General features: G+C 41.9%; 2 protein-coding genes across 3 annotated transcripts in view; one reads left to right on the forward strand and one right to left on the reverse strand.

Annotated features, from left to right (window-relative positions):
• The window catches only part of LOC142578827 (GSK3-beta interaction protein), a 613,414-nt gene that overhangs the window by 392,240 nt on the left and 208,342 nt on the right, over positions 1-12,832 (forward strand). The gene's annotated exons all lie outside the window — the stretch shown is intronic.
• Positions 547-12,832, reverse strand: part of LOC142578820 (alpha-1,3-mannosyl-glycoprotein 4-beta-N-acetylglucosaminyltransferase B-like) — a 166,064-nt gene continuing 153,778 nt past the window's right edge. The window contains exons 11-12 of the mRNA XM_075688425.1: positions 10,331-10,580; positions 547-3,367 (exon numbers count right to left, since the gene is read on the reverse strand). Of these exons, the coding sequence (XP_075544540.1) occupies positions 3,302-3,367; positions 10,331-10,580 (316 nt within the window). The 3' untranslated portion in view covers positions 547-3,301. The remainder of the gene's footprint in view (positions 3,368-10,330; positions 10,581-12,832) is intronic.

Consider the following 12,832-nt stretch of genomic DNA (forward strand, 5'->3'; position numbering starts at 1 on the left):
AAAGGCACACGAGATAGATGGCAATTATTGTTTAGTGCGAAATGTACCATTTGCATCACCAGCATATCCAGCATGTCGTGAAACCAATTTTACCACAGCTACTAAATTATAGGTCTGAAATTCTTCAGACTTTTGTCACTCAATGATCAACGATAAAGCGCCAGAATCTACAGATTTCTGCCGTGTTCTAGAAAAAGACAAAACAAATCTACTACTCTTTCAAAAGATTACTGCTAAAGCATCAACTTATACTGTACATGAGCAACAAATGATATGTGCCCCTTTTGTTTAATCTTTTTATGCTCAAGCATAGTCTGAAACGCACCGAACACTTCCAACTACATGTGCCACATGTCATCCGATACCGTTAACAGACTGGCACAAAGGCTGGAACAAAGCCTCTATTTAATAGTATTGGTAAGTCTATTTAAATGTATTGATAAAAAGGCATTGCCAAGAAGAAAGACGTAATCGATAGAATTTCTGTAAGCAGTGAGGCTGGGCACATGGCAAGTTAGCAGCCACTTTTTTAAAGTAAGCTTAATGCAACAGTAAAAAAATACTTTATTGTTTCAAAACAAGCACAAATATTGAACACAGTGTACAACTACATCAGCCAAACTTAGCGTTCTGAAAAGGAAACACAATAGTTTTTCTAATAGTTCTTCACAGTACTGAAGGAAGTTGCAAACGAAAGGAAAATAAAGTTCCGAGAACTCAATAATTTAAAGGATACATCACTTAGTAAGAACAGTTATGTTCATTCATGTGGTGAACTAACCTAATTTAGATTAATCTCCAGCACACAAGGCTAAAGTGAAGGTAATGAAATATGTAAATTAAGAAAACCAGTGAACTGATGCTCTTTTTTAAAGAGGCACGTGGGAACTGTTCCCAGCCTCTAGAAACCTTCAACAACATGGGAGATGTTGAAACTGCAATTTACATCTAAAAAGAAAGTGATCACAATTATACAGCTATAATTACTAAGGCATTGTTTCCATGATATGATCTACAGAGGAACCTCGTTTTAACAAAATGACACAGGAAGCAAGTGTATGTTCCCCATATCCAAAAAGCAGACAAACAAATTCACAACATTTGGTTGCCGCACAGGCATTCATGAAACTATATCACCAATCAGGATTATGCAATTGGTGCTCAAGGACTGAAAACAACATACCGCTAAGAAACTCAAGCATGATCGTAATTGTGCCACTTGCTTATCTTCAATTCCAGGTTGTATTTTAGGTATAATACAAAGACTTCAGTGCGGTCAATTTGCAATATCGACACAGTGTGTGAGGCTGTATATGTGAGCTGGCATTGCAACACAGCATAATGCTTGTGCAATTAGTGCAATGTTCTGCTGTCAGAAGACACACACTTGCTAATCAGTAATAAATGTCACACTGGACCCTAGCTTTTTTAATGCAGTCTGGATGCAGAATCAAATATAGAATAATGAATCAAACTTCAAATTTAGTTGACGGTAAATAATATATTAACAACTACCAATGTATGTTCTCATTTAGACAATATATTCTGTGAATTCACAGCGTACAGGTTACAATGATAAATTTTCCTAAGGTCGCTATGGTGAATATTTAGCGCTAGTTTCTTAGTCCTGTGTTCATTGTAAGTATGGCCTGTTATTTTTTTGCTTATCTAAGGCATTCTCAAGTGTATAGTTTAAAATGACCGTTGTATGCTGAATGGGAAGGTTTTCAGGGACCCAGTCAAGTGGCCCTCAAGCACCTTTTAGTTCCATGGACCATTGAGATTTTGCTGGAAAATAAAGTTTGAACTCTAACTTGTTTGTCATAACGAGGTTCAACTGCAAGTGGCAAGTTAGTGCTTATGGCTTGAAAGAGTGTAGGTTAGGTCACACCCATGCTAATATATAAGCTAGCAAGCTTCAGCAAAGCATTCAGTGCTCTGTTTATAAATGTAAGCACAAAGCTGCCTAGTCTACAATTGTAAACACTTTTCATAAAAAATGGGTAACAGCCCTCTCTCAAAATCAATTCCTGCCAGTGTAGTGTAGATGCGCAAACCCTGCTTATGTGCTACATAAGGAGGAGGCACCTCACCGGGACACAACAGGCAAGTGTAGTCCATGAAGGCTTGTTTATATTGGGAATCACTCGGAGCAAACTATGCAAAGACATCTAAATCAAACGCGCAAATATTAGCTTTATAAATTTTTTACTGACATATGCAATGAATATCACTGCAAATGCGCATGTCCAGTATTAGGCTGTGAGCTGCGGCAGTCAAATATAAGTAGCCCATTTCTCTCGTAGGAGAAACTTCGTAAGCTCTGTGTGCCAAGAATGAAAACGATGAAGTAGTACATACTGCAATACAGATAATTGAGAAGCAAGGCAAATGCCGAGATTTCACTGCATATGACTCCACAGTTTGTGCTCGACGTTAAACTGTTACACCTCTTTTTCTTTAAATAACTTATCACAGGCAAATCGTGCTAACTTATTCGCATAGATATAGTAATTCAAAGAAAACATTAAGAGGTGCAATTAGTCATTGGCATAACTCGTGAGACACCGACTATTCAATTAATAACTTAACAGATACATTACAAAAATTTTGTTTCAAAGCCATTCATTATTTAGTCAGCTTAATGAGTACAATGCTCCCCTATTAAGGCAACTTGAAGGTCGAAAAAAGATACTATGATTAAACAGCGAAGTTACAATAGGCCTGTGCACAAATTTTTATCAAAACCTATACTTCTATACGTTCATTGCTCTTGTGGCTATCACAAGGCTTATTTCTAAACAGGCCTCATTTAAAATTAGATAAACAATGTATTCCTAGTTGAGTGAAACAATGAATAAAATTGCAAATAAACTAAAAGACTAAACAATGTCAACACACATGCTGCAACAACCATCTATCACACTTTGTAGTGAATTACTGTTTCAAGCTGAAGTACTACCTGAAACACACTTTTCAAACTAAAGAAGCTGTCCATGGTGAAGTTTTGCCGACGTTGCACAGGCACTGTATGTAGTTCTGGCACTTTCAGACAAAACAACTTGAATGATGCACAGTTCACCTGAAGTTGCAAGGCATTTCGAAATGTAAGCGGCATTCACAAGCACAAGTGTGTCATGGAGGCGCTCAGGGACCACACAGTTGCGGTGCAGCACGACGTGTGAATGTGGTAGAAAATTATTGCACTGTCCTGAGGTAACGGTTCTTGAAGGCAGGAGCTGATCATGGAACGTTTCTTGTGTGGAACATTTTTCTCACTGAACTTATCTCCTAGGCACCATCACTGAACAGCTTTCGAAGAAGTTGGGTTTGCTTGGGAACTGGAATTTAATGGTTTGATCCAGATCTGGAATGAGACAAAAAGAAAAGAAAGGTGTGGTCATAACAGTCATGTGATACACAACACCACAACACTGATTTGAAGTAAATTCTTATGCTATATTATTTTATTTCGGACTTTTATTCCTCATAACAGCTGGCTCACAATCACCTCTAGTGCAGCAAGTAGGAGCCAGCTATGTCGACAAGTACAGTATGGTGGGAATAGCCTTGGAAATCAATGGTCCGCATGCACTTGAACCATGAGAAACCACAGTCATCTCTCTGCCTGGTGACTGTGAGAAAGACCAGACCTTCTTTGCTAATGCAGAGGAGGTTTGCTTCTGTTGCTCTGACCGCAATTTACTCTCAGGCGTGGTGCACCCACGTCTTGTCTATGATGGCACACCGCACCCAAAAGTTTGTAGTACCTGCTGTGAACAACTGCAGGTTATCTTTGGACATTGAGCATCCCACAATTTTTGCTTGAGAAAGAGCAGTCTTGGGAGCCACCTTGTAGATACCTGATGCATTTCAAGCTGTTTGGCCAAAATGCACTCCATTGCGGTTTTCAGTAACCTTGCCAGTGTCAAAATTGTCTGAACGATAAGTCAGTTGTATGACACCATATGACCTTACACATGGGTAATATTTTTGGTCTGCTCATATTATCAACTGGCCTGCTACAGCATAGGTCTTCACTGTTTCTTTCTTTCTGTTTCCTTTTCTGTTAATCCTTGAAGGTGTAGGGATTGCTGATGAGCCACTGTAGACAACAGTTGCAGCAACATCATGGCTAGAGGCCCTGCTGGCCATAGCTTTGGTGATGTGCCATGCCCACAAAGGGTGGTGCATTTTTTGTGTACCAGACTATACGAGGGGGAGTCCTCAACCAACACCTCCATCATATCCTAAATTCATCCCAGCTTTTGGGATCAGTCTTCTAGTCCTCTCTATTTTGGTTTTACTGCATAGTCACCACCTATCATGCGCTACCACAGTCTAAATGCACACAGACTAAACGAAAGTGTTGTCCATGAGTGTACATGCATGCATGCACCAACCTACACATACAAACACACAAGTGTCATAGAATATGCATTTAGAATTTCTTAAATATAGGAAAGGTGAAATAAATAAATGATTTCTTTTTAACTTTTTTTACCATAGTAGCATACAGGTTAACATGCCTCAAGGTATTAATTAAACTATAAATTTTTAAAATGAGAGTAACATTTTCACTAAAACCGTCAGACAAATGAAGCTAATGTGAGGCAGAAAAGTTCACAACCACCTCTTCCTTGTGCCTGTACAAACACATAGAAAGCAAACATACACACATACGCAGGCATGCCTAAATAGACACATACACCAAGTGTGCTTGGTATTTGAGAAAAAAAAATTTGGATTGCCAGAGAAAACACTCAGGAACCTCCACTATGTATCCATCCGATCTCTCACGGACTACATGAATAAGTGCTGAGAGCAGCGTGGCATTCCAAGTCAATGGAAATCAGCCCAAATCATTTTTATACAAAAGCCTGGAAAGAAACTACAACTGACGAACTTAACACCCAAATCACTAACATCCTGCGTCGGTAAACTTATGGAACGTGTGGTTCTCACACGCCTCACGAGATACATGGATGATGGAGGACTTTACCCACATGCCATGGTTGGATTTGAACCCAAGTTATCAACGCCGGATATTACACTCGAACTAAAACATCAGATCATAGATGCAGGTGAGAAAACTCTAGACACCAAGGCAATACTAGGTCTCAATCTAACTAAGGCCTTTGACACTGTGACGAACAAGGCAATACTACAAAATCTCTAATAGCTGGATGTAGGACGTGAAACATACGCGAACATCAAAGCCTTCTTGACGGATCGTACCGCAAGGATTTTAATTGTAGAATCCCAATTGGAGGCGCTCAAACTAGGTAATAGGGGTACTCCGCAGGGTTCAGTCCTATCTCCCTTTCTATTCAACGTGGCAATTATCGTCCTTCCTGCGAGACTCGAAAAGACAGAAGGACTCAGACATAGCCTATACACGGACGACATCACCCTTTAGGTGGCGGCTGGAAGCGATGGGCATGTGTAAGAGATCCTTCAAACAGCCGTAAACACAGTCAAAGCCTACATCAGAGACAAGGAACTAAGATGTTCCTCGCAAAAATCAGAACTTCTGCTCTATAGACCCACATGCAGGGGTCGAAAAAGCATTAGGCAAAGGCCAGGCATTATGGTCGCAGTAGAAGGCACCACGATACCGATAGTGGAGAGCCTGAGAATACTGGGACTCCGCATATCTGAAAACGGCCATAATAGAGAAACCATTAGACTACTAGACAATAGTGTTCAACAAACAATCAGACTAATAAAGCAGATATCCAACAGGCACTATGGCATGAAAGAGCACAATCTCATCTGATTAATAGAAACATTCCTGTCGTATTGCATATGTGGTCCCTTACCTCAAGCTGAATGCTGCAGAGAAAGCCAAGATAGAATGCATTATTAGAAGGCTGTATAAGCAAGCCTTGGGACTTCCGGCAAATACGTCAAACAAGAAATTCTTGGTGCTCGGCATGGACAACACACTAGACGAACTTATTGAGGCCCAGAGAGTAGCGCAGTATGAAAGACTTACACAGAGTTTGACGGGGAGACACATCTTAGATGACATCGGAATAACCTACGAAGCACAGCACAGAGTGCGGAGAGACATCCCAAGGAAAATAAGGGACCATCTATCAATACCCCCAATCCCCAGAAACACGCACCCGAAGTTTCACCAAGATCGAAGAATCGCAAGGACTCGAAGCACCAAGGACTCGGTCTATGTGGAGGCGGCGGAGTACGCAAATAGACAGAGTATGTCGATAGTTGGTACGAGTTTAGAGGGTGACTGCAGAGTTAGTGGCACGGTAAAAACAGGGAAGGCAGAGGTGGCGGAGGAGGCTGCCTTAGAACTGGCAATAGCCACCACGAAGGCTAACATCGTAGTAAGCGGCTCCAAGACAGCCGTCAAGAACTATGCAAAAGGAAGAATCTCACAGGAAGCGCTGAAAACATTAAACAACTTTTGTGAATATCGAGACGTTCACATTATATGAGCACCCACACACTCCTTCCTTCCCGGGAATGAAATAGCGCACAACCTGGCTCGGGAACTGATGGGCTGAGCAGGTGACACGCAACAAATACTGGGAACAGAAAAAGACCGAATGACAGGCTTTCACGAGATCACCAAACACTATAAATTAGGAAGGGCCCATTTGCCCCTGGCACACTCCTCGCTGAGTAGATGGCAAGCGATGGCATGGCGCCTCTTACAAACAGATACATATCTGAACCTGGTAGCCTGCCACCGCTACTACCCAGACCTTTACACGGATAGACGTAGATTCTGTCAAGAAATGGCGGACCTACAACATATGGTTTGGGCTTGTCCTCAGACACCCAGACAGAATAAAATAAACAAGACCAGAGAGCAGTGGGAGACCGCGTTGCTCAGCTGTGCACCAGAAGACTAACACAAGGCAATCCAGCAGGCCGAAGATGCTGCCAGGGCCCAACGGCTCGAGGCTGACATCTAGATAGAGAGGCCTAGGTCTCAAATCTGCTGTCCACAAATAAAGTTCATTCCTCCTCCTCCTCCACAGAAATCAACAATGCATTATGTCTGCCTTTAGTAAATGGCTCCAACGACTCAGAGATTGCCTCCTTTCTGAATGTGGCAAGGTCCTGTCATTTCAAGGTCAGAAAAGAACCCAAGGTTTTTAACAATGGTGCATCATATAATGTAAAGGAAAAGAAACACTGCCAGCAGTCACACATTGTCCAGTTGGTTTGAGTTTGCCCAGCAGGTCCAAACCACCACCAGTGGCAACACTGGAAAGTCAACGATGGCCATCTCTAAGCAGCTCCAGGTTACAGAGTCAACAGTTGGGCTTATTTCAGGCTCATCAGTTCACCAACATCACTGCACACAAGCTGCTGGTTGCATGGTCCTTTCACATATGCTGCACACTTTCTTTAGAACTTCGACTCCTTTGCACTGACGGGAGAAAGAAAAGGCTCAGGAGGGAGTATTACGTGGCAACCTTGAAGCCTAGTCATAAAAATTTTAAAATTGAGGACTCATGAGAAAAACCCCCAAGCGCATGGCCGTTCCCATGATGGCAAGTAGCTGTTTCAAGTCACCTCACCTGGCCGCACAAGGTTCATGTCTGCTTGTGTGCATTGCCCCATGGAGGCTGTAACACACAGCTGATCACTGCAGACATTACAAAGTAAGTGTTACCATTGAAGCGGTGACAATGCTTTGAGGTACAAAGGTCGCAACGAGAGTCTCCAAAACAAAAAGCAGATAGCCAGCAGCATGGGCCGGAAAATGTGGTGGTAATGCTACTTGCTATCTGTGCTAAAACCTACCATGAGCTGAACAATGTTGTGGCTTTATGGAAACAATGTATGGCATGCTGTTCCAAGGATTCAACATGTACCATGAGTGAACTGGGTGAGTACAAGCAGGTAGAGGCTAGCATCAGAGCAGGTTGCCTTGTAAAGAATGACTGCCTGATATTATGCTCCCTCCTAAGTCTTATCTCTCATGCATGTTTACACCAGTCATTACTGATGGACTGTCCAGCAATTTCCTTGCCTTCATGGCGTTGCTCACAGGTGGCAGCACTAAGCTGGAATGGCAGGCAATACGAGACAGACTATGACACCACAAATCCCAGAAAAGAGAGCATATAGAGTTGTAACGGTAGAATTTTATTCTAAATAATATAAAGTAAAACCCCGTTAACTCGAAGTTGTAAAGACAGGCAAGATTTTCTAAATAAGCAGAGTTTCAAGATAAGCAAATTCATGCAAATATAAGCCCCTGGCTGTGCATAGATCTCATAGAGCCTTTCAATATATGCAGCAGTACCCACTAAATTTCTTGCAAAAGCTCAATATGCCAGGAGCGGCATTTTTAGGAGATCACTTTTGTGAGATACTGCGAGACCCGGCACCCCACTTGTTGGTGAAATGCGAAGCACAGTGAATAAGCAAGCTGACGATGCTTCATGCACATGTGAGCATACATGTTGCAGAGGTCGTGTCTACCTTCTCACACTTATCGCACTTCATCAGAGGTCAGAGCGACACTCCACATGGATTATCAATGAGATCGCAGGCGGCCTTGAACAGTGGATGACAAAAGTGGTGCAAAAGGAAGAAAGAATTCGTTACAAACCTGCAGTTCTGTGATGTTTTGGCAATATCACAGCTGTGCATAAAGTATGGAAACCGTTGGGTAGTGAGTTTTTTCCAATTCGCAGTCGAGATTTTGAGATATCGAGAGTACAGTGCAAAAGCATTCAGAGATAAGGGGGTGAGCGTACATGGAGTTCACAACAAGCCTGGAGAAAATTTCGTACTTAATTGAAATTTTGATATATCAGAGTTCAAGTTAACGAGGGTTTACTGTAACACACGTACTGAAGATCGGAGCATATTTCCCAGTTTTAAAGGTATTCGTTTAGACAAAGTGTAAAAAAAGATATCAGCATCAGGCGCTCAGAAGTCCATAACAAACCTGGCAGTCAAGATTTCGAGGACTTAGAATGATACTAGTAGCACTACTGTGCAAGAATTGTTCACATTCAGAGCAGGTGACTTCTTATCAATGTAGAGCCTCAAGTTAGTCTTGAATATCACACAACAAACAAGCGTGTCAGGAAAAAGTAAATGGGCCACCTAATTCCTAGGACCTATTTCGGCTTCCTTCATAGCTTCATGCCACATTTAAGTGGGTGCCAACTTTACCTTTTGTAACATGAGAAATTGATGTAAATGTTCTGAGCTTGTGTCCTCTTTTCTTGCTTGTCTTGTGCTACCATTGAAAAACTTCGATAATTCGAACTCAGTTCATTTGAAAATTTAGTTAATTCATCAAATTTGCAGTCCGGTGATTTGCAATGTGAATTAACAGGCATGTTGTGGCGCCCTTACAGCTTGGCGTATCTTGGAGGCAGTGTTAAAAATATGGTAGTCATGACATGTTTCCAACTTCTGTAATTGCTTTAACTAGTAAAGTTCATTGCTTCTGGCACCTGCAGTACATAACTGTATGGCCTTAGAGAGCTGACTGGAGCTCTGGAAAACAGCCTCTGAGGCTTCGCTTCTGACACCACCTTCATTCACGAGCACAATTGTGGGCGCTGATAAACCGTACAGCTGTGCGAAGTGCCTACATTGCATGGCAGTGTGCATTAAATTTACATGATCCCACTTGCTATAAAGAAGAGAATCAGAACATCTGCATCAATAAATATGGCATGTTTGCTTTTCTGTTTTTTGTTTTCCCTGTGTGATGTATGTGTTGTCATGTTTTCTCCACTGCTGGTGTACTGTGTGCGCAAGACCCATGGTATGATCACTAAAATTCTTGACTACGTGAAAAATCTCAGTCACTTGCGCATTTCTGCCTGTGTACGAAGGCGATGTCGAGAGTTATGGAATAGACCAACTAAGCTTTGCCAACTGCTTGAACAAAGAAGCAGGTGTGCACACATGAAAGACAATGTCATCGATGCAGTAGCCAAAGGCAGGGACGCCCGAGCCACTCGGATAGCACCGAGCTTGGTGTCGCAAGTTGGCGGTGCTGCACTCCCCTTTGTCCCTATTAGCGGGCTAGAGATCACTACCCTTGGTACGGTGAATTACTGCAACAAACAATGCTACGCCAATGATTACTTGAAGTAGTCCTGCAACACATGCAATAAATGTAACATGCCTGTGTCGCGCACTTCTGTCCTTCTTTATTAGGACTTTTTCTTCTTTTTGGGTAATTTGGAAATCCACTTAATTTGAAGATTTTTCGTGGACCAGCAGACTTCGAATTACCGAGGTTTTACTGTACTTACAGTAAGCAGACCCCTATATGAATGAAAAATTTTAAAAAAGTTTGTGGAAGCTCACATACCTCGCTCAGGATGGCCCAGTGACTTGAGTCATACTGAATATTCAGTCGCAGGGTTTGCACATGGCCCATTTCAGGGGGTAGCTTTCCCTCGGCAATCCCTGTGCTGTCCTTAAACTTGCCAACTACATAGAACCCATCGATTGTCCTCGAAAGTGGCAGAAGCACTGGCTCGTAGTCAAGCCGCACCTCGACAGTGGTGTTGTAGAACTTGTCATCCGGGTGCTCTTGGTTTCCACTACGGAACAGAAACCTGAAAGATGAAAGGCAAGCAGGGTAATCAATGAGTTTTTAATGGCAGAATAAATTGAGATACTGCAAGTGCAAAACACATGTGCAAATGATCTGTAGGTTGAACATTCCAAATCAACAGAGAGTCTAAGAGAGACCCCATAATGAAGGACATCAGATTTATTCAAAGCCTTCCAGGCAGCTTATAGGGCTCCCGATAAATCAGTGAAATAGCATGCCTGATGCAAAACCCAAATGCAGTTTGTGTCTTACGAATGCGCAGTGGCTTTGACACTATTTCTTTGGGGCACCAAAACGTTTGGGGCCCCTATCGTAAAACTCTCTAATCAAATATGCATTTTACGCATTTTTAAACATTGTACCACTCCTCACATTATTTTTTTTTGGACGTTGGTTGAGGAGAAAAAAAAGAGATCTGTGCACACTTTGATCAGTTAGCAAAGAAAACGAGAAAGGAAAAGAATATGGAGAAATTTGTCCGCGTTAGACACCACTCTCAGTGGCTAGTGGATGAGCAGTAGCATTGAAAACAGCCCAGTGAGGATTTGCACTGGTAATGTCTACTCTGCCGTTGTCTGGGCATAGATGGCCTGCACTTCTGAGCTCCATGATTTCACAAGAGCACAACTGTCATTGTTTCATTTCATCACAAAGAAAAGTAAGTGTCCCTCCTGAATGACTTCTGATGGCCATCATAGTTGAGTACAGGCCTGCCTTCCAGTTAACTCTGTTTCAAGGAGTCTCAAAGTTCCATAATGCTGTTGTATAATGTTCCAATGCTGGTGTTGTAAAAGGAGGATAGTGTGCGATCTCTATAATGCCTAATTACTAAGAAAAACATACAAGAGAGCATTGCCATCCAAATGTGTTTTGAAGATGGGATATCTGACATTATGAACAAGTAAACTTGGCTGCAGAAAAAAAAACCCATAAATTTAGAAATTGACCATAATGTGGCATGACACAACTAGTGCCTAATAAATATAATTAGAGTTCTGCCTCTACACTGTGTATACCATATCTAAAAATGCTGAGTACCTGAATGGAATCTGAATTTTAAAAAAATAATAGTAATGAGTGCTACCAGTTCAGAAGAAAACAGTTGAAGCACATATGGTGTCATGAGAATAAAGAAATGCACTTGACTAAACAAAACAGCTTTTCTTTCAGGATGCTGCACTAGCAGCATGTTCAACATGACGAGAATAATATGCCTTGCCAACAACAACTAAATGAAGCAAGTGATCTGTGCCCACTGCAAGTGGCAACAGGGCTTTTCTTTCACCTTCTTTGTCTTACTTCGCATACACATTCACACAAAACAGGATCCATTTCAATTATCGAAATGTAGACAGGCAATATGTACGTTTTATGTCAGCAGTGCACCCTCATCCTCGGCGGATCTAGTCTGCAACATCCCAGACAAAACCTACAATCAACTAGTACTCAGCAGCAGCTACTTGTGTTCTGGGTAATCAGAAAGTGGTTTTGGCACGTAAAACCCCATAATTTAATTTTTTAAATTTTTGTGTTCTGGGCTCCAGCGACCACTTCCTGTCTACAGATTGTAGTGCCAGCACTGAGTGGCATACAGAAGTCACAGTGCCATTGCGATGTCAGCAAAGAAAGTAGCTGTCAGCCCATGTCTAGACCTAATAACACCAAACAGTAAAGATTCTAATGGTGAAAACACGCCGACAGAAAAGAAAGGACACAAAGACAAGAAAGAGCTTGTCCTATCTTTCTGTCCTTTCTTTTCTGTGATCAAGTTTTTGGTGCTGAAGTCTTCAATATTCACTGTGCACTGACTACTAGATTAAAATAACACCATGTTTCTCCACTCTGCCACCCTCCCCAAATGCCTTATTTCCAGCTTTGTGCCTATGCATGCGGTATCCACTGTCATGGCAGAAAGTGGTTGGAAGGGAAAGTGTCGTATGAAGGTTTCTCTCTGGTGCTGAGCCGATCTTTCCTCACACACCTCTTTTGTGAACAACACAAACAGCACAGACTGAATGATGTGTTGTCTACACTTGCTCTGGTAGCTGTTGTACGGAAGAATTTGATGCACGTGGGAGCAACTGCGGAGGTCAGAGCAGTGCCGGTCACAGTTTCTATCTACAATTGCCACACTACCTATCATCAGTAGTACTGTTGTTGTTTATACTCATATTTACACAAACATTGCATATCATTTCATTGAAAATATGTCTAACATATTAATAAGCCATGACCTGCTTACCTCAATAACTT

The sequence above is a fragment of the Dermacentor variabilis genome, chromosome 4 (assembly GCF_050947875.1).
Source record: "Dermacentor variabilis isolate Ectoservices chromosome 4, ASM5094787v1, whole genome shotgun sequence".
Classification (NCBI taxonomy): domain Eukaryota; kingdom Metazoa; phylum Arthropoda; class Arachnida; order Ixodida; family Ixodidae; genus Dermacentor; species Dermacentor variabilis.